At 34.3% G+C, this 23,271-nt stretch overlaps 1 protein-coding gene across 5 annotated transcripts in view; it reads left to right on the top strand.

The window, feature by feature from the left end:
- Nucleotides 1–23,271, top strand: part of MRPL1 (mitochondrial ribosomal protein L1) — a 134,591-nt gene that overhangs the window by 26,797 nt on the left and 84,523 nt on the right. For all 5 annotated transcript variants that reach the window (XM_057546839.1, XM_007165587.2, XM_057546838.1 and 2 more), the window contains exon 7: nt 5,189–5,295. In XM_057546839.1, the coding sequence (XP_057402822.1) occupies nt 5,189–5,295 (107 nt within the window). The remainder of the gene's footprint in view (nt 1–5,188; nt 5,296–23,271) is intronic.

Raw genomic sequence — 23,271 nt, 5'->3', positions numbered from 1 at the left:
CTGAAGTAAGTTAGAAATTATAGGCTACATCCCAGAAATATCAGTTAGTTCTCTTTGGCTGTAGTGAATGGTACCCCTACTTTGAAATGAAAGAAACTATGTTGGACAGGTAGATTGATGCCATGTTGAGCAGAATCTTGAATAAGATCCTAATAAATTTGGACTTTTATTCTGTATTCAGCAGGAATCTCTTAGAAGTTTTTAAGGTGGGGGATTCTTCAGAGCTTTAATTTAGCAAGAGTTTGTAAGATGTATTGGCATGAATCAAACGTAGAGGCAGGGAGACCAGTTCAGGTGCAATCGCCAGAGACTAATAAAGGTAATGTTTAAAGTCTTCATAATGAGACTGGTGTGAAGAGGACGGATGTCAAAGATAATAGGACTTTGCACTAAGTAGTTAGGAAGGGACATGTTGAGAGAGAGAAAGGGAAGAGTCAAATGATGCTGAGATTTAAACCTTGGGATCTCTCCTAATAAGTTCATGTCATTAATGGAAACAGGGAGTAGATTTGGGAGGAAAAGTAAGTTAATTTGCAGACATTGTTTCTTTTAGATGGTGCTGGATATCTGCTATAGATAGATGTTATTTCAAATAAAATTTTATAAGGTAAAAGAGCAAGTATTTTAAAATCATTTTAGTAGATTGGTCTTCAAATTTTAACTCTAGTTGAGCTAAAAAAAAATCCTGCGAAAATTCTTCATACATGATAGCCACTAATGCTCATCTGAATTATAGATCATGTTCTATGCTGTAAGCAAATTCAAATATACTCTTCAGTTTTGTTGTACTAGTGTTTTGTTTATTCTTGATAGCCTGCATTGAATAACACGTCCTTTTGAGATATTGGACTGAGGTTTGACACTTTTTATTAGGGATTTCCAATACAGTAGTGTTTGTTTTCATGGAAGCACACTCACCTTCTTTCCTAAGTAGGACCTGAAATTGAACATTATTTAAAAAATTAAACCAGAGTTGCAGTTGAATTTGAAAATAATTCTCATATTTTTTTCTAATTAAATTCAAGCTCAACAAAGCCAAACAATATTAAATATAGTCAATTAAAACTGAAACTGAATACTGAATATATCTGTATTCAGCTCGCTCCTCGCTTTGCATGGTTAACTGGTTTTTCACAGAAATTAATTTTGTCACCTTTGCTGCTTTATCCCTTCTTTGAATAACTCTTTTGGCCTCAATTTTCTTTAGGATTGAGGTTTTTTATTACCATTATCATTGCAAATTTTGGGACTGAAAGGTTTTCAGATAACTTATTTCTTTATTTCAAATAAGAAAAGTTTCTGTTGAAAATGTTTATTTTTATTAGTGGGCTTTGTTTCTGCTTTCATAATGAATCATAGCTTGTGTATACCATGGTCAAGTTACCTAGGTATGTTCTCCCTGCCCAGCCCCTCCAATTTGCTTAACAAATCATCTTGGAAAACCAGGCAGACATTTCTCCTGCCCTAACTTCTTTTCAGCCCCACATGATCTGCTTAACAGCACTGGCAAAACATTTGTGTTCTTTAAACATGAAGACAAATGATTAACCTGTCAAAAATGTAAAAACAGAATATGCCAGATGTGCATTAGAACAAATGAAGCTTGTATTATGCATTTTTAGAGCTTATTCAGAATCTTGTTTAGGAACATTTGATTCCCCTTACATCCAACGAAAGACGTAAGGGTAAAATAGAAATTACGTTTTGAGCAAATGGATGCAATTAAAAAACAAACAAACAAGCCCCTGCAGCTGAGCTCATTAGCTTCCCATTTTATCTAACATTTTGTTTTTCTAGTGGGAGTGGGTGTAACCAACTTGGCTGGATTGAATGTGCACATTTTGCAGCATGTTTAATGCTGTAGTTTTATTTGTTTTATTTTAATTGCTTACGTAACTATAGGCAAGTTCTCTGTTTTTCCAGTGCACATTTGGCTTGTTTTCTGAGTATTTCTTTTTTATCTCATTAAAAAAAGACATTTAAAACTTGCTTTTTAAAATTTCTTGGAAGAAATTGGCCTTCATTTTGCTTGTCAACTTAGCTTTTTTTTCTCCACAATACAAATGCCCTCTGAAATTCTTTCATATCTAATATAGATATATCTTATTGATATTTTTTGATTTTCTTTATTCCTAATCTTATTTTTTAGCATTTACTAAACAAAAAATACTAGTATGAAAAATATCTTGACTTAATGGAATCAGTTTTCTATTATGCATATTAAGCCATAGTAGGTACTATGGCATATGGGAAATAGTTGAATTCTTTTAAAGCATACTAAGTTGTTGGCAGGTAAGGGATAGGATTAGAAAACTGGAACCCACTACTGTGTGTTCCTCTTAACACATAGTTCTTAGGATTGAACATCAGTGCTCCAGCTGGAGTCTTGTCAAAAGGATATTCCAGCAGACTTGTCCAAAGAGTATTCACATCTACTGAGTAGGACACTGCTTTCTGTATGGAAGTTGGTATTGTGTCATATTTGAGAGTAATGGATATAAAATTATTGAAATCTAACGTAAATTATTTTTAACTCATAGATTGACATGCTGTACTTCAGAGTATTGCTTGCATTATTGAAACAATTTGATTATATAAAGAAAAATGCTAAAACACAGGGAAGTTTTGCAGTGTAACCAATTTGAAATATTTCTAAATTTCCCTCTCTCATGTGTTAGTTTAAAAACTATTTATGTGTGAAAGACTCCAATGATGATTAGGTATGATTATAATTATTATAGATGAATTATTGATATATTACAGCTGGTTCTGTAGCTCTCCTTCATTTCCCTTACTCCAGCCATAGTGGCCTCTTTGTCCTTCTTTATATGCACTAAGTGTTCTTCTTTCTCAGGTCTTTGGACTCATTGTCCCATCTGTCTGTAATGCTCTTTGCTAATTTGCCTGGCTCACATTCTTATTCAAATATCACCTTAAACAGAGAAGCCTTCTGTAACCATCATATATAAAATATTAATCTCCACTTCCCATTATCACCGGATTTCTCATTATTGTGTTGTTTTTTTGGTTTTTTTGGGGGGGTTTTTTTGGCAGCGTTGGGTCTTCATTGCTGTGCGCAGGCTTTCTCTAGTTGCGGCGAGCGGGGGCTAGTCTTCGTTGCGGTGCGCAGGCTTCTCACTGTGGTGGCTTCTCTTGTTGCAGAGCACGGGCTCTAGGGTGTGCGGGCTTCAGTAGTTGTGGTGCACGGGCTTAGTTGCTCTGCAACATGTGGGATCTTCCTGGACCAGGGCTTGAACCTGTGTTCCCTGCATTGGGAGGCGGATTCTTAACCACTGTGCCACCAGGGAAGTCCCCATGTCTCTTTTTGAATTATAGTTTTGTCTGGATATATGCCCAGGAGTGGGATTGCTGGATCATATGGTAATTCTAATTTTAGTTTTTTGAGGAACCTCCATACTGTTTTCCACAGTGGCTGCATATAATGAGATTTTCATATTGACTTATCATGGGAAGAGCTGCTGGAGACACACTGAGAGTGGTGTGTCTCTAGCGGTATGTTCCTTATTGTATTTCTTACCCTTCAAATAAATCACATTTTCTAGGTACAAAATTGAAATTTTTTCAGGTTAAGTTATGGTATTGTAGAATATTAGAAGTATGTATGCAACTAGAGATTATCATACTAAGTGAAGTAAGTCAGAAAGAGAAAGACAAATACCATATGATATCACGTATATGTGGAATCTAAAATATGACACAAATGAACCTATCTGTGAAACAGAAACAGAATCAGGGACATAGAGAGTAGACTGGTGGTTGCCAAGAGGGAGGGGGATGGGAGAGGGTTGGATTGGAAGTTTGGGATTAGCGGATGCAAACTGGTATATATAGAACGGATAAACAACAAGGTCCTACTGTACAGCACAGGGGACTATATCCAATATCCTGTGATAAACCATAATGGAAAAGAATATGAAAAAGAATATATATATGTATAACTGAGTCACTTTGCTGTAGAGCAGTAATTAACACAACATTGTAACTCAACTATCCTTCAATAACAAATAAATTTAAAATAAGTTTAAAGTAAAACTAAAAAAAATATATATATATATTTATGTGTTGAATTTGAGTTAAAATGTTAATGATTGAAGATTAGGAAGGTATAGTTTACGTTTGGAGTCTCCTCCATGATCCTTTGAAAATTCTTAGTTTTTACCTTGATTCCTTTTTTCTCCTTTCTTTATTCAGTTGCATCTTTTTTCCACCCTAATGGAGGACAAAGTGACATTAGAATCCAATAAAGTCTCAATTCTTAACTCTTTCTTCCTGCCAGCTTCTGTAACCATTTGTGCAGCAATGAGCTGCTTCCAGATTGTACCACTCAACTGAGATATTATTTCTACTGCTAGATCTTGCTACTTTTCTAGTTCCTTCCCTTCTTTATGGTAAGGCAGGTCAGACAAATTTCACACAAAGGTATGTAAAAAGTTCTTCAAAGATTTCAAGACTCTACTGTCAGCTTTTATCATGGGTTATTTTATAGATTTTATTTTAATTTGTCATCAGTGTTTCTAAAGTATAAGCGTCATCATTGTATATACTTACTTATTAGTTATTTATTACTGTACAACAATAATATCACAAATTTAGTGGCTTAAAACAACACACATTTACTATCTCAGCTTCTGTGTGTCAGGAATATGTATACAGCTAAGCTAGGTTCTCTGCTTCAGGGTCTCATAAAGCTACAATCAAGGTGTCAGCTGGGGCTGTGATTTTATCTGAGACTTGACTGGGGAAAGTTCCCTTCCAGATTCATGTGGCTTTTTGGCAGAATCCAGTTCCTTGCAGGTTTCTGGACTGAGGATCTCAGTTTCTTGACCCATGGCTCTCTCCATATGCCACCTCACAACATTGTAGCTTGCTTCTTCAAAGCCAGTAGGAAGAGAGACTCCTCCAGGATAGGCATTGCAGTTTTATGTAATGTAATCAGGTATGCATAATCATACTGTCTCTTGCTTAGAAGCACGTTGCAACTCTCATCCATATGCAAGGGGAAGGGATCACACAAAGGCATGAACACCAGGAATTGGGCCACCCTAAAGTCTATCTGCCAGAAATCATTTTTTATATCTTAACTTGGTTGAATGTTTCTCTTATTCAGTAATTTTTGCTACTTGTTTAGATGTAGTGATAACTTTGGATTTTCTCCTTTTCTAACCAGATTCCATTGGCCGAGACATCCCCAAAATGCTTGAATTATTTAAAACTGGACATGAAATTAAGGTAGATGAAGAAAGGGAGAACTTTCTGGAGACCAAAATAGCAACAGTAAGTTACAGCGAAAATTATTCAGTAACCCCTTTTATTTTTTGCTTAAGTGATTCATTAATAACTTATAACATACCAGCCCTTTGAACTTGTCCTTGTCAGTAGCATTAGGAGTGGCACTAAATATATACATAGATTTTTTTTTTTATAGGTTGAATTCATAAATTTTAGTAGTGCTTTAGAATTCCTTCTTTTCTAGAGTTATGTGCCACTCTCTGACATTTACTTGTACTTTGCCTTATTAGTCTATTCTATGTTATTTTTGCTAATATTTTAAGTATTTTGGGAGTTGGGTCTAGATCTTGCATGTACCTTATAGAGTATTGCATAATGCTGAGTCCATAGTAAGTATTTAATACTACTTTAATGGAATTGAGTAATTTGCTTTATTTTAATGAATTGTTTCTGATTATCCCTGCTTGTGTTTTAAAAGCTGTTTGCCCACTTATAGAAGATGCTGGAAATTAATTTCCAAAGCCATTTTTGGGACACTAATATAGATAAATCAGATTTTTATAGGACTGTGTTTCAAAAGATATAGTTTTTTGCTAATATTTCTTAATCCTACAGAATTTCTAACGTGCCTATTTAATGTATGTAATTTTTTCCTGTGCAGTAACTATAGGAGTAATAATAATATTGTTAGCCAAATTTAAACAGTGCCTACCAAGTGCTAGGCACTATTCCAGACATTTTTCATATATTCTGTCTTTTAATCCTGAACCCTATAAGAGGTAAGTTATCATCCCTAATTTTTAGATGAAGGAATGGAAGCCCAAAGAGGTTAAGTAATTTTTCCAGTGTCTCACAGCTAGTATGAGGCATACTTGGTATTTAAACCTTGGGCGTCTCCTCAAGAGTCCAGGCTCTTTAGCCTGTTTTGCCTCATGACTGGAGTTATTTGAAGAGCTATTATACCTCCTCCCATCCTACTCCTGAGAGCAATTCTGCATTATAGCCCACCACTAGCAGTCCAAACTCATTGAGCTGTGCCTATTGTAAATCATCAGAAATATATAAAAAGAACTTATCTAGTTTTATGGAAGGAAAACTTGCTTTAGAAAGGGGGCAAAGCAGGTTTAATCCAGTCAGGGATTGGGAAACCCCCCATCGCCTTCATTATCATCAAAGCTTAGCTCTAATTCATTTGGCGTTGAGCTCTGCTTGAATCTGATGTTGGAATTTCCTTGTTCCCAAAAGGCCCTTGGCAGTGTGTCTTGTTTCTCAGGGATGGCAACAGTGCAATGTGAAACACAAACAGAAAACCAAATACAAATTTTAAGAGACTATTCTAGAGCTGTAGAGACTTGGGCTTGAATACCTGTTCTGCTACTTAAGGGATGGCAGATTTTAGACAAGTTTCTTTTCTTTTTTTTTAAATGTTTCTTTAATTGAATTATGGTTGATGTACAATATTATATAAGTTACAGGTGTACAATATAGTGACCCACAATTTTTAGAAGTTATAATCCATTTATAGTTATTATAAAATATTGTTTATGTTCCCCATGTTGTACAATATATCCTGGTAGCTTATTTTATACAATAGTTTGTACCTCTTAACCCCTTACTCCTATATTGCCCCTCCTCCCAAACAAGTTTCTTAATGTTGTTGTGTCTCAAATTTCCTCATCTATAAAATTTATATAGTAATATCTATTTCACAATGTGGTATCAAAGATTAAATAAAATTTTAGAATGATAACACCTATTGTTACTGTTGGACTGTTTAGGTCTGTAAAGTATCTTTATAAGATTCTTTCTTCCTAGATGTATCTTTTTTCTTAAGTAATGTTTTCAGTTTATTGAGTAGTTAATAGTTTATATAGATCCTAACTCAGTGTATAAGAAACCATGGCATCTCATTCATTCTTTTTAACAAATACCATAGTGATTAAGACATGGGCTCCAGACCAGACTACCTGGGTCTTTTAGAGATATAATGCTTTTTCTTAATGAAAAAGAAATTAATCTGTGTGCCTCAAGAGAATGTTTTCTGAGTACTACTTAAATAGTATAGTATAGTAGGAGGTTAAGAGAAGGGGTTTTAGATTCATATGTATGGATTCAAATCCTAGTTCCAGATTAGAACTGTGTTACCTTGCTCTCTGAGCCTCAGTTTTTCCCCATTCCCCATTTTCCGTATATGTAAAATGATGTTGATAATGATATATACTTTCTAGATTAGGAAGGAGTAGATGAGATAATGACCCAATAACTATTAAACAGAATTCTACTTCTGGCTAAGATGGAGTAACAGGGACCTGATTTACTCTCCCACCTAAAGCGATTAGCATTACCTTGATACCAAAACCAGACAAAGGAAATCACAGTCCAGCATCATTCATGAATGTAGATATTAAGATTATAAACTAAACTTTAGCAAATAGAATCCAGCAATGTATAAAAAGAATAGCATATCATGACCGAGTAAGGCTTATCCTAGGAATTCAAGGTTAGTTTAACATTCAACAATCAATCATTATAATTTACCACATTAACAAACTAAAAATCAAAAGTCATGTGATCATCTCAGTAGATACAGAGAAAACATTTGAAAGAATCCAACACTTGTTCCTGACTAAAATGTCTCAGCAAACTAGGAATAGAAGTTAATGTCCTCAACCAGATAAAGGGCATCTAAGAAAAAGCAACAGCTGATATCATAGTGATGAAAGGCTGAATGCTTTCCTCCTAAGATCAGGAACAAGATAAGGATATCCACTCTCACCACTTCTGTTCAACATTAATCTAGGGATTCTAAGTAGTGTAGTCAGACAAAAAAAACAGGCTTCAGATTAGAAAGGAAGAAGTAAAACTCATTTTTCAAAGGATGACATGATCTAGTTACTAGAACAAGGAAGTGAGTTAAGTAAGTTGAAGGATACAAGATCAATATACAGAAATCAGTTTGCTTTTATATAACAGCAATGAACATTTACAAATTAAAATTTAAAACTACGGAATGCCATTTATAGTGGTATTAGAAAATATGAAATACTTAGGGATAAATCTGACAAAAGATGTGAAAGATCCATACACTGGAAACTTCAAAACATAGTGGAGAGAAATTAAATAAAGAAGATCTAAATAAATGATGGAATGAACTATGTTCAGGGATTAGTAAACTTAATATTGTTAAGGTGTCAGTTATCCCCAAAGTAATGTATAGATTCAGTACATTCTCAGTCAAAATCCCATTAAGGTTTTTTGTAGAATTGACATGATTCTAAAATTCATGTGAAAATACAAAGGATCTAGACTAGCCAAAACATCTTTAACAAAGGACAAAGTTGGAGGTCTATCTGATTTCAAGATTTATAAAGCTACAGGAATTAAGACAATGTGATGTTGATGTCAAAAGAGACAAAACAATCAATGGAGTAGAATAGAGAGTCCAAAAAAAAAAAAAAAAGGACAAAACACATATGGACAACTGATTTAAAACAAGATGCAACAGCATTTTTAATGGCGAAACAAGTCTTTTCAACAAACGGCACTGGAACAATTAGATATCTGTATCTGATAAAATGAACTTTGATCCACACTTCATACCATATATAATTACCTCAAAATGTGTCAAAGACCTAAATGTAAAGCTTAAAATTATAAAACTTCTAGAAGAAAATGTTGGGTCAGGGAATAATTTCTTAGATATGACACCAACAGCATGATCCACAAAAGAACAACTTGATAAATTGTACTTTTTAAAAATTAAAAGCTTTTTCTCTTTAAAAGATACTGTTAAGAGAATGAAAAGGTAAATTGCAGATTGGGATAAAATATTTGTAAATCATCTGTCTGATAAATCCACGATATATAAAGAACTCTTAAAACTCAACAATAAAACAATCCAGTTTTAAAAATCAAAACATTTGAACACACCTCACTAAGGGGTGACAAACACATGACAGACAAATGACAAACACATTGAAGGATGCTCAACATTATTGTAGTTGTTAAGGAAATACAAATTAAAATCACAATGAGATATCATTACACATCTATTGGAATGACTAAAATTAAAAAGACTGATCATACCAATGTTGGTGAGGATGTGGAGCGACTGGAATGTTCATATGCTGCTGTGGGAATGTAAAATGATGCAACCTCTTTGGCAAACAGTTTGGTAGATTAAGAAGTTTAATACCCACCTACTATATGATCCCACTACTTCACATTTAGATATTTACTCAGGAGAAATGGAAACATATGGTTATGCAAAGATTTGTAAACAAATATATCAGATTTATTTGTAATAGCCAAAACCCAGAAACATTTCACGTGTCCATTGACAGGTGAATGTATAAACAAACTTTGTTATGTCTATACAATTGAATATTCTTTAATACAGTAATAAAAAGAAACAGTTGATGCATGCTTTAACATGAATGAATTTTTTAAAAATCATGCTGAATGAAAGAAGCCAGAAAAAAAAGAGTACATACTGTGTGATTCCATTTATGTAAAATTCTGGCAAATGCAAAGTAATGTATAGTGACAGAAACTAGACTGGTAGTTGCCTTGGGGACAAGGTGGCTGGGATGGGGTGGGGAGGAGGGATTACAAAGGAGCACAAGGAATTTTGGGGATGATTGACATGTTTGTTATCCTGACTGGTGATGGTTTGAGTGTATACATATGTCAAAACTTAATAGGGGCTTCCCTGGTGGCACAGTGGTTGAGAATCTGCCTGCCAATGCAGGAGACACGGGTTCGAGCCCTGGTCTGGGAAGATCCCACATGCCACGGAGCAACTAAGCCCGTGAGCCACAACTACTGAGCCTGTGCGTCTGGAGCCTGTGCTCCACAATAGGAGAGGCCGCGATAGTGAGAGGCCCGCGCACGGCGATGAAGAGTGGCCCCCACTTGCCTCAACTAGAGAAAGCCCTCGCACAGAAACGAAGACCCAACACAGCCAAAATAAATAAATAAATAAAAGTGAAATTCTTTAAAAAAAAAAAAAAAACTTAATAAATTGACACTTTAAGAATGTGCAACATATCCCTTGGAATACTGTTTAGCAATAAGAAGGAACAAACTATGGATACATGCTATGATGTGGATGAACCTCAAAAACATTATGCTTAGTGAAAGAAAGCAGATGCAGAAACCACATTTATGTGAAATGTCCAAAAAAAGGGTGAAACTATAAAGACAAAAAGTAGATTAGTGGTTGCCTGGGGCGAGGGGGTGGGAGGAAACAGGCATTAACAGTAAATGTGCCTCAGGGATCATCAGTTTTAAAACTGATTTATGGTGTTGGTTGATAAACGTACTAAAAAAATCATTGAATTATAAATTAGAAAATGGTGAATAACATAATAGGCAAAATATACCTCTATAAAGTTATCAAGTATACCTCAATAAAGTTGTTGAAAAAGGAATAAAAATCTATCTACAGTTGTATCTAATACAATATAACTATTCCATAAAAATATTTATTTTTATAATTATCAGAGGTAACAGATTTTTTTAAAAAGATTTCAAAGCAAAGTAATATATCTTCCTTAAAAGCTGGTGATTTCCACGAGTGATGTTATTCTTATTATATAGTTGGAAATACTAAAGGTTTATTTTTGTTGTTGCTTTGTTTCTGTTGTTGCCACCTATATGATACAAGGATTGGATTTAGGGTGAGTGTGCAGATGAAGGGGCACTGACAGCTTTACATGCCCATTCAGGGTCCGCCTCATTTTGGATAAAAGGGGCCTATCCAGAGCAGGGTCAACAAACCCATGTACGGCCATGGACCAAATCCAGTTGTGGCCTATTTTTTTTTTTATAACCTGTGACCTAAGAATCGTCTTTACAGTTTTAAATGGTTTTAAAAAACAAGCAAAACAAAGAGTTTGCAGAGATTATATGTGACCTACAAAGCTTAAAATATTTACTGTCTGGATCTTTAGAGAAAAGTTTTGCTGACTCCTAATCTAGAAAGATGTTTTGAGGGAGAGTGAAATGTGTTAGTTTTGTGTTTTTATTTGCTTGTATGGGAGAGACTATCTTACTTTAGTTACATCACCTAGAATTCCCTTGTTATAATTCTGTACTGCCACATTGCTTCAGGATCCAGTTCTAATACTGCTGTAATGTGAAATTGATCTTGAGTAGTTTAAGCTGGTTTTTCTTCTGTATCAAAGTGATAAATACAATCAGTTGAATGATCTTTCTTAATTATCTGACTTGAGGATTAGCATCTTGGTTATTAGAACTCAACCACTAATGCCTTTGTATATCAGAACTTTACTAATGCTCTTATAGCCAGCCAGTATCTAACATTTGTCTGCATTACTTGCAGGTAAATTAGTTTCCTTCTTAACCTTTCCTACCATTTGTACCTGTAGTTTACATATTCATGAAATTGTTTATGTTTACACGCACTATCAGATAAAATACTCATATCAGTGAAAATGTCATTCAGATGATATATTGAACATCATGCTGACAGAACAGACTATTATTGGAATATTTTATTTTTCAGTCTCTTATATTGCTGTTATGCAATCACCATTTATTTTCTCTCTTGGCATGAAGAATAAGTTGGTTGGGATAAAAGTGAGTTGCTGAGTGATCAGGTTCAAGGGAAATGTCTTAAAGCATAAAACTAAAAATAAAGGTTTACAGGGGAGAAAAAGGACATTTCTTCAACTGGACCTTAAGTTTTTTAAAAATTTAAATTATGACTCTTTCCACGAAATAGAAATGAAACTAAGGCAGATTCTCAAAAAATGAAATTGAGACATAATGTGTCTCAGTATATATATTCTAAATAGCAGTTTAATTTCAGGTAGTAGTTAGATAATTTACAAATGATTAATCTGAGTTTAGTATTTAGAAAACAATATCATAGTTATAATTCTGCTGCCCAGATAAACCTGTTGACATTTAAAATTTTTCAAATTAATGTATTCACTTGGTTAAATTCAAGCGGTTTACAAAAATGTATAAGGGAACACTAAATCCCATCTCTCTGCAATTGTTTTCTTATGGAACTCCTATTAATAGTTTTATCTTGTCCTTCCAGAAATGTTACAGCCTAAACACCCTTAAAAAATATATATTATATATGGTGAATCAATATTTTATTTTATAAAAATTTAATTTACACTAAACTTTTCAAACAGTCCTTAGAAGTAATATTGAAAGTGAAAATTTTCATTCCTGGGATTTCACAAATGAGAGTCAGAATTAAGAATCTTGTCCTTTATTCATTATAGGAATGCTTAGTCAGGTGTATATTTTGACATTACACAATAAAACTAAACAGTGTCCAGATATTATAGCAGAAACCTGCCAGAATGAAGACTTTGAAGTAATTTTCAAAGGGTGTCTGTTAGTATTTTATAACATACCACAAATCCATTTTATGTCAGCTATGAGGCTCTCAGAAACATGCTTTATTTTTTCTCACTGATAGATTGCTTGTTTGATTTAAGAATCTTGGCCTCCAGCCTACTTTTCGAGGTCACTTGTAAGTGTAATTGTAAGCCAGTCCCATTGTTGACTGGTTTTCTTAACTTGTCCTTTATTATAAGGTAAAAGTTCTTTCCAAGTTTCTATTAATGTTGACTTTCCCATTTTACAGAGGCACACATAATATCATTATATTTGTCAAAAACTAAAATGTTCTCTCTCTCTTCCTTCTTTCACTTTTGTTAATATTGACTGCTTCACATATTTTAAAATCAAAGGTGATAGTGTTGTTGTTAGGTTTCATTTGCTGAGAGTGGTGGAGATCAAGACATAGAACTTTTCACTAGGAAAAAAATTCTACAGCTGTAAAATACGGTACATTAGGACTTGTAGTAGGGAGCATTTATCAAGAAGAAAGGACATGAACTGTAGTTTAAAGGAAAATTTGGAATGTGCCTATTTGATGTATTTAACCTATCATAGTATTTCATACCATAATAAATTATGACTCTCATGGCCTATTATATACACTCCTAAAAGAACCTATAAAATTTGACCCATGTTTCTGTATATATGTTTTCAAGTAGCAACTAACTTTTATGTCTGAATCCAGTTCAGTAGAATCTCACATATGTAGAAATAGTTACTGTAGTTTTCATGGGTTTTAGACTTTGATTTTCAAATCAAGTTTAACCTAGAAATCTTCTGGGATTAATAAAGTTAGATAAAGTTTGAGGATAAAAACGTAGATTTGTATTATAATGCACAATGGACCTTTTAAAGGGTGCAGTGTACTATAAAATCTACTCAGTTTCAGATCATTTTTTGTAGTTTTGGCCCCTTTATAAGTGCTTTGGTGTCAGCACAGAAACTTAGTGGGATTTTCCACACTTTCAAAAGAATGTTTAGTGAGGACCTGCTATATTTCCAATCAACATTTTCTTTTTTTTTTTATTGAAGCTGATATTTATGCAGATATTTGAGTTAGAATATGATTGAAATCCACATAAAACCATTTATCTAGGGAAATATTACTTCACATTTCACTTTATAGAACATTAAAAATGAATAAGTACAAAGAAGAATGACTTCTGCATACCAGCTTTTATATTTACACAATTAAAACATCTACATATTTTTATTCTTAAATGCTTACAAAATCTCTATAGGATTATGTCCAATCAACTTTTTCTGTTTTAATTTTTCACTTCAAAGTAATTCAAGTATACATGTACATACAAGCTTTTAAAAATGACTTTTCACTGTAATATTTTCTGAAACACCATAAAATCAGGAATCTTGATGATCTGTCTTCATTTTATCTTAGAGCATTGGGGACTCCTTGGTTCATAGCACTTTAGAAAAGAAAATCTAAAGAGAAATTAAATCACATAACATTTTAGGTAAGAAAATAATGAAACATTACACATTTTCTTGGAATTTATTGCTTAATAAAGCTTAGTTAAGCTCTTACTTGAAAGAGCTTATTAAGCTCTTATTTTTAAATACCCTCAATGTCAGCATATCTTTTTCCTCAGTTTTTTATTTTGGAAAATTTTAAATGAATGGAAAGGTTGAAAGAATAGTATAACAAACACCTATATACTCATCACCTAGATTCACCAATTTTGTCACATTTGCTTAGAAAAACTAGTATAAGTAGTTTGCTTAGAGAAAATAGTAGATATTCTTTTATATTTTCTAAACCACTTTAAGTTGCAGACATCATAACACTTCATCATAACACTTTTATTTGCATATAAAATATGCAAATATTTTATATGCATAATTTATATGCATAGCCTAAAATAGGACATTCTTCTGTATATTTTTTTTAAATTTATTTTATTGAAGAATAGTTGATTTACAATGTGTTAATTTCTACTGTACAGCAAAGTGATTCCATTATACATGTATATACATTCTTTTTCCTATTCTTTTCCATTATGGTTTATTGCAGGATATTGACTATAGTTCCCTGTGCTATCCTGTGTATGTTTTTTAAAGTACTTTTGTTTTTTAGTATAGTTTTTAGAATTTATTGCTATTTTTTTCTATTTATAAATTATTGATTTGCTCTTTTTCTTTATTATATTATCTTGAGATTTGTTTTGTTGTTTTCTAATTTTCTAAGTTTTATATGAGGTTTGTGAGGTTTTTTTTTTCTTAATAAGAGTTTAAATTTGTGAATTTGCCTCTAATTATATGTTTGATATTTAGTTTTCTTGTCATTATTTTCTAAATAATCTGCCATGGGACTTTTTATTCTTATTTGGGAGAGTATTTTAAAATTTTGGAACCTTTTTTGACTTTTTAAATTTTTGGTATATCCTAGTTTGACTGCCTTATGGTTGAAGACTGCATCCTTTTTAGTTTCTACTTTTAAAAAATTCCTCGAGACTTTCATTGTGGCCCATAGTATAAGATTAATATTCTTTTTCCAAGTATCACATGGACACTTGAAAATAACATGTGCTCTGAGGCTTCCAGGTAAAGATGGATTGAATGCATACCACAGTTGTAACTGATTAGAAAATGTCAAATCTTAAGTCAGCAATGGAGAAAGCCAAAATATTAATATAATTTAAATTTCAGGATCTTTAAAAAGGCTAGGATCTGGCTCTAGATATCTCTGGAACTGAGTGTTAACGGTATGTGTGGGGATGGGGCAAGAACCCTCTGAAATAGGATTAGTTGAAAACTCTTGAAGATTTTTACATATTTCATGACCCTGGGTAACTGCCCTTTCCCATGCTAGCAGATGGTGGGAAAGATTAAAACAAAGGTCTCTTACTGGGGGAGATCAAGAGTTGAGAAAATTGAAAACAGGGAGATTAAGTGAATATATGTATATGGAATGTTGAGAAATCCTTCCCTCCTCCCCACCCAGTCCTCTTCCCTTACCTGGCTCTCCGAATTCTGGCCACCAATCTAGGCAGGAGATTAGATGAGGATTAATTGAAGAATAATTATAATAGGCTTTTGAGCAGCTTTGTAATATTTTCCTTCCCATTTGAACATTCATGGTTATTTTACTCTTTCAGTCTCTGGATGAAGAGTTAGTTCATTTCTGGTATTTTGATGAAAATTATTTGACATGATTTAAAAATAATTGTTATTATTTGTAGGGTTTTTTTTTTTTAATGTAGTTTGTTTCTGATACTTGTTTTCAGGCTCCCTTTTCCCTTCCTTCTTCCTTCCTCCCTCTTTCTCTTTCCTTTTATTTTTTCCTTCTTTTAATAGCTCTCTGAAGTTTTTCTTTTCTATTTTCTTTTTCTGTATCTCTTTTTTTTTTCTCTTCTCTACTCTTCCCTACCTCCTTGTTCATCCACCTACATGTTGGAAAGACATGAAAAATAGAATTAAATTTATGGGAAAATTAATGTGAATTAGTTGAAAGTGAATGCCACAGAATAGTTTTTCAATGAAATACAACTAACTGATAACATAGAGTATCTAATCCAAAAATGTTGCTTGATAGATGCTGCCTCAGTTAATTATGCTATGTAATTAACAAATCAGTGGTTTATATTAAACAGTGTTTTTAATGTAAATGTTCTCTAAAGATGTTTAAATATTTTTCTGTAATCTTAATTCACATTCATTATATCACATTCATTACATCATATTCATTACATTCACATTCATTACATCATAAAACTTTTAAAACATATTTGACAGTCTTTGAATTATTACTAATTCCAAATTAGTGGTGTCAGTAAGTTTATTATGAAACATTGATTCCTCCTGTGAGTGAGTGGAGTCCTACTTTTCCTATTTATTTTCTTATACCACAAGACAGATTCCTACTAGTATCCTGTGAAATCAACTTAAGTAAATAAAAGAGTAAAGTATTCTAAAGAAACTGTACTTTCAAAATATGTATGCCACTTGTTCTGTTTTGATTTAGAAACTATTGCTATTTCTTTTCTTTTAATTTATTAATATGGAATTAGAACATAAAATCTTAAATAATTTAGATTGAGGAAGACTTCTAAAAACTTCATTAAATATAATTGAAATTTTGAAGAACATCTTTTAAATGTAATATAATAGCCTAGCTTTGACATGAATGGTTATCATAGCATTAAAGGAAAAACAACTGGAACCCTTTTACAATCATGTAAATATCCAGATTTTGAGGACTTGTAAATAATAATGCTATTGGCAAATCAAACCATTTTCTTAAAAGAAAAATAAAAAAACAGAGGATAGGACATCTCAGATTTCTGTTTATAATAAATCATGCCAAGACCTGATTTAACTAGTGTTTCTTGTCTGGGTTTCAAATATACTTGGATCTTTGACATACTTAATATAAAGGCAGTGTCTTTGATGTTCTTTCTCCCCCCTCTTTTTAAAGTTGTAGACATGTTCCATTCATAGGTGTGTATCACTATGTTTTGCTTGTGTAATAGTGAATTGTTTTGTGGCAAGAATATTGTCAACTTGCCAGCTGATAAAAGATGATGTATATGGTAACAAAAAGAAACAAGTTCAGGGCAAGGGAATATAAGCATAGTAAAATCTTGTGTTGAAATCAGAGCCTTCAGATTTAGCTAACATGTTAGAACAGGAAAAGTGAATGTGTCGGAGTTCAGTTAAACAAGGTGTGAATAGTATAGCGCATGGAAAATGAAGCCTTATTTTGAAGCAGCTAGATCCACAAGTTGAGAAAGTGGCAAGCAAGGAGTATTGCTTAAATCAATTAGATACAAACAATAGTTGGATACAAGGCGGCAGCTTATTGGCTCATGGCTCATTGCCACTTCCCCTCCTCCTTTTCCTCTGTTTCTTCCAGCTGATGATTAACTTTTCTTTCATTGCATTATTTTTGGTATATTGCAGTGTACTGTGTCATAGGTAAGGAAATTTAAAGGTGGAAAATAAACTGTAGAATATGAAAGTCAAATTCTATACTTTTTAGTTCTCATTAAAAATAAAAGAAGTAGACTGGCAGTAGATCTTAGATATCTAAAAGTATGGGGCTAAGAAAGAGGAGAAAATAAGGTTTATCCTGGACCCAGTATGTGCCAGCATTTTGCTTGATGCTTTATTGTGAGAGATGTATATTTATTTAACTGGGATGAATAGTCCTTGTAGTATTTTAGGGTATATCCATTGTATGGATTTTCATCAGTGTTCTTACCAGTAGGCATATTAGAATTAAAAATAGTTTATTATCATTTTTAGTTTTCTTATCTATACTGTCATGAAATCAGATTTTAATTTCCCAGAACTTTTGGGATTGGAAGTGTGACTCTCCCCTTCAATCAGATATAAATAATAGCATAAGAAAAACCATACCATTTGAGAGAAACAGCTAACTTTGCTTTTTAATTCATTGCAGTAACTCAACAATGTAGTGATCATTGCTCAATAGAATAACACATGATGAAAAATATGTGACATAACACGCAGTAGGGAAGTAAACTGACTTGCTTTCCTTTGTTTGCCAACCCATTTGTTAATAAGTAATTGTCAGTATACTGCACACACAGCTTTCTTTTTTTAGCTTTATTTCAAAAACCAGTGATAAGTATGATAGCTTTTACTGAATTCTGTCTTTATCCAAATCCTGGTAGAAGAAACTGAATGGATCTGAAAGATAATTCCCTGCAATTTTCATTAGTGTTACTTCTAAACAAATAATTACATTTAGTAATATAGTATTTACAGTAAACAATAAAACATCTATAAGATCCTATTATGAGTTATTAAATATATTAAATGTAACACAAAATTATGGATTTTTCAAACAACTTTATCATGAGCAATGATGAAGGCTGCTTTTGCCTTACAGCGCCCGTAGATTTTGGTAAAGATATTGATTTGTTAAAGTGATGTAAGGCATAAATCATACTACAACTTGTCTTTGCATGAATTTTTGTATACTTGGAGATAAATAATGTATTCTAATACAGGAGTTGGAAAACAATGGCTCTATGGTCTGTTTTTGTACCACCTGTGAGCTTAGAATGGTCTTTTAAGAGGTTGTATAAAAAAAGAATATGCAACAGAAATCATATGTGACCCTCCAAGCCTAAAATATTTACTCTTTGGTCCTTTACAGAAAAAGTTTGCCAACCCTAAAATATAAATATATAAAACATAAGCCTGGGAAGTTCTGGTTCCAAGTGAGATGGTGTAATAATCACATGACACCCTATCTCTCTCAATGAGTGCACCTATTATAAAACCTGGACAGAATGCATTGAGCAGCTATTTAAAGACTCTGAAAAGTCAATAGTAGCAGGTGAATTAGGGAAGGCCAGAATTTGAAGTACCACCAAACTGGCGGTGAGTTTGCCATTTTTCCTTTTGTGTTGTCACATGGCCTGGTCTCAACATAGCCTGAAACCGGGAAGCGGACATCAATGCAGGCAGAGAGCGCCCCAGGAGAGCTCTAAGAGAAGCCCTCTACCTCAGGCTTGGGAAATAGAGATCATGGCTCCTCACAGTGACAGTGGGTGCAGAGGAAGACACAGGTGTGTAAAATTGAGGAAAGGGGCTGCCTTACTTTCTGATTGGAGGATCTATGGTCTCAAGAGGTAGGGGCATGCACCCTTTTCTTATCTTCTCTGTCTTCCTGCCAGTTGGCCCCCACTGCCAAAACAGTTGGAGGAAGTAAGAGGCAAAATGTAAGTAAAACCTCAGCTTTCTGGGCAGAGTGCTGAAAAGGAGAGCCCCAGGGAACCAGAAAGTACTGGGGATATCAAGGGGCAGGGTACTTAGGAAAGGGATCTCATAAAAATTGTGCATTAACTTCTGGAGCTGAAATTAATGGAGGTGACAGAGGAAAGAGTCAGAGAACTTGAAGGTAGATCTTAAAAATTATTCAATCTAAAAAACAGAGATGAAAGATTGGGAAAAAAAATAAAAAAGACCATCAAGGCCCTATGGGACGATAGCAAAGATCTAACTTTCATATCATCGGCGTCTCAAAAGGAAAGGAGGAAGTATTGTGCAGAAAATTACTTTTTTAAAAAATGGCAAGATTATGGAGAAACTCTCATACATTGATGGTTGGAATACAAAATAGTACAGCCACTCTAGAAAACAGTTTGATAGTGTCTTGTAAAGCTAAACATACGTTTACTGTAAGGTCCACCAATCCCATTCCCATAGAGTTGAAACATTTGTGGTGAAATCAAAACTTAACATTCACACAAATATCTGAACACAAATATTTATAGGAACTGTATTGATAATCATCAAAAGATGGAAAAAACTCAGTTATCCTTCTATGTGTGAATGGATTAAAAAAAAAAACATAAAAAAAACATGTGGTACGTCCGTATAATGGAGTATGACTCAGTGATAAAAAAAGGTGTGAACTATTGATAGACACAACAATTTAGGTCAGTCTCAAAAGGTTACATACTGTAACCTGAGTGAAAGTATCTCAAAAGGTTACATACTGACACCAAAAGCACAGGTAACAAAAGAGATAAATTGTATTTTATCAAAACAAGACTTTTGTGCATCAAAGGACACTATCAACAGAATGATATGGCAAGCCACTGAATGGCAGAAAATATCTGCAAACTATATATATACCTGATAAGAGACTTGTATCTAAAATATATAAAGTACTCTTTTTTTTTTTAATTAATTTATTTATTTTTGGCTGCGTTGGGTCTTCGTTTCTGTGCGAGGGCTTTCTCCAGTTGCGGCGAGCGGGTGCCACTCTTCATCGCGGTGCGCGGGCCTCTCACTGTCGCAGCCTCTCCCGTTGCGGAGCACGGGCTCCAGACGCACAGGCTCAGTTGCTCCGCGGCATGTGGGATCCTCCCAGACCAGGGCTCGAACCCGTGTCCCCTGCATTGGCAGGCAGATTCTCAACCACTGCGCCACCAGGGAAGCCCCATAAAGTACTCTTATAACTCAATAATAAAAAGATAAGTAAAGTGAGCAAAGTATCTGAACATACATTTCTCCAAATAAGATATACAAATAGCCAATAAACACATGAAAGATGCTCAGCATCATTAGCCATCAAGAAAATGCAAATTAAAACCAAATGAGATGCTGCACTACACCTACTGAAATGGCTGTTACCAAAAAAACAGAAATTAGTGTTGGCGAGAATGGGGAGCATTGCTGATGGGGATGTGAAGTGGTACAGCTGCTGTGGAAGATGGTATGGCGGTTCCTCAAAAAATTAAACAGAATTACCATAAGATCCATCAATTCCGCTTATAGATATATACCCCAAAGAATTGAAAGCAGGGACTCAGAGAGGTATATGTATACCCATGTTCATAGCAGCATTGTTCACAATAGCCAAAAGGTGGAAGCAACCCAAGTGTCCATCTAAGGCTGGACGGATAAACAAAATGCGTATGTACATACAGTAGAATATTATTCAGCCTTAAAAAGGAAGGAAATTCTGACACTTGCACTTCCTACACTCTAAGGACAAATATTATATGATTCCAGATGTGATATGAGGTACCTAGAGCAGTTAAGTTCATAGAAACAGAAAGTAGAATGGTAGTTGTCAGGGGCTGGGGGTTGAAGGGAATGGGGAGTTAGTGTTTAATGGGTACAGACTTTTAGATGCAGGAGATAGAAGGAGTTCTAGAGATAGATGGTGGTCAGAGTTGTACAACAATGTGAATGTACTTAATGCCAATGAACTGTATACTTCAGAATGGTTAAAATGGTAAATTTTATGTATATTTTACCATAATTTTTTAAATTATGGAGGAAAGAAAACAAAGGTTACATATAATTATTCCATCTGTATGACATTTTTAAAGAGATGAAAAGTTACCAGGGATTAGGAGTGGCTAAGAGAGGCCACATGAGGGATGAGGTAGGATTTTTTGGGTTCTGTGTCCAGTACTGTGGTAGTAGTTACTCAAATATATGCAGGAGTTAAAATTTATAGAACTGTACACCCCCAAAAAGGTTACTTTTACTGCCTTTCAATTCAAAAAATATATATATAAGCCTGTAACAACATAATTAGCTGTTAGGACCCATGGTGGTGGGGGGATGTGGAGGTCTGGGTCTATCCCTCAGTACCAACAGTGAGAATGGTTTTTATTTTGTTTCAGGGAAACGTGAAGAGATAAAGTATGCCTTGTCATTTATAGCATCTTAAAGGACTGGTTTTTTTTTTTTTTTTTTTTAAGGATTTTCTTATTTATTTATTTATTTATTTATTTATTTTTGGCTGTGTTGGGTCTTCGGTTCGTGCGAGGGCTTTCTCCAGTTGCGGCAAGCGGGGGCCACTCTTCATCGCGGTGCGGGGACCGCTCTTCATCGCGGTGCGCGGGCCTTTCTCTATCGCGGCCCCTCCCGTCACGGGGCACAGGCTCCAGACGCGCAGGCTCAGCAATTGTGGCTCACGGGCCCAGCTGCTCCGTGGCATGTGGGATCTTCCCAGACCAGGGCTCGAACCCGTGTCCCCTGCATTAGCAGGCAGATTCTCAACCACTGCGCCACCAGGGAAGCCCAAAGGACTGGTTTTATAGTTTAAAATGCTAAACTAAAACTAGTTTGTTTTTTTTTATCAACAGGTGATAACATGCACATAATAATAATATTTGAAAAATACTGAATAGCATAAATAAGAATATAAACGTTATTTTAAAATTGCAATTGGTAACATTTTAGTGCTTTTCATTACTGCTCTTTCTCTATGCATGTATTTGTGTGTGTGTGTAGCAGAGCAGAAACCTTATTCAGAAACCTTGATGAAGGAATGGAAAAGGGAAGCCTCGAGCCCTAAAAACACCTTCTCCCTGAGGGGAGGGGAGTAAATGAATTTTAAGGGGTAGGAGGCAGGCATATCATCAGGGCTCTAGGAAAGGGGAGGAGATTTCCAAGGCACTATGCATTTATTTTTTATGTAATTGCTGTCATACTATATATTGAGTTTTCTATTCTCGTTTCCTTAATTACTGTATCTTGAATATTCTCCGAAATCATTAAAATTCTTACAAAGTATTATTTTCATAGCTGTATTGTGGATATATCGTAATTTATTCAATTTTACTCCTTTTCTTGGGCATTTAGATTGTTTCCAGTATCACTCATTATTATAACCATGATTCCTATGAACATAAATTCACATAAATTCTCATGTGCACAGAATACAGTCTATGTGTAAATGTACAGCTCTATTGAAAAGTCTGAATTTAGTGGCGTACAAACATGAAATAGTCTTCTCCATCCCCTGATTCCAAGTGTGCCATGTACAATTTTTCTTCTCTGTTATGCACAGGCATGTTAGGTGACAGGCATAATTCTAGTGGCTCTCAGTAATTAAAAGTGCAGTGAGATTCAGTTCAAAACTGTAATCTCATATCCAGAGATTTTCCTTGTTCAATTTGGAACCAGGCTTTTATAGCTCGTGATCTGAAGCAGGGAGGGCTTAGTAAAATTTCACTCACCTTCTCCCACTCTAGACTGTAGAGTGCTGCAGTGACTTGATTCAGTTCTAAATACCTCACCCCACTCCCTGTTCCAGGCCTAACTCTTCTGTGGTAGAGGCTTAGCAAAGGGAATAGGGAGAAGAGGCAACTGCCCCGTCTTGTCTGCCTGTAT

The sequence above is a fragment of the Balaenoptera acutorostrata genome, chromosome 5, assembly GCF_949987535.1.
Source record: "Balaenoptera acutorostrata chromosome 5, mBalAcu1.1, whole genome shotgun sequence".
NCBI lineage: Eukaryota > Metazoa > Chordata > Mammalia > Artiodactyla > Balaenopteridae > Balaenoptera > Balaenoptera acutorostrata.
This window is presented reverse-complemented; position numbering and strand designations above follow the sequence as displayed.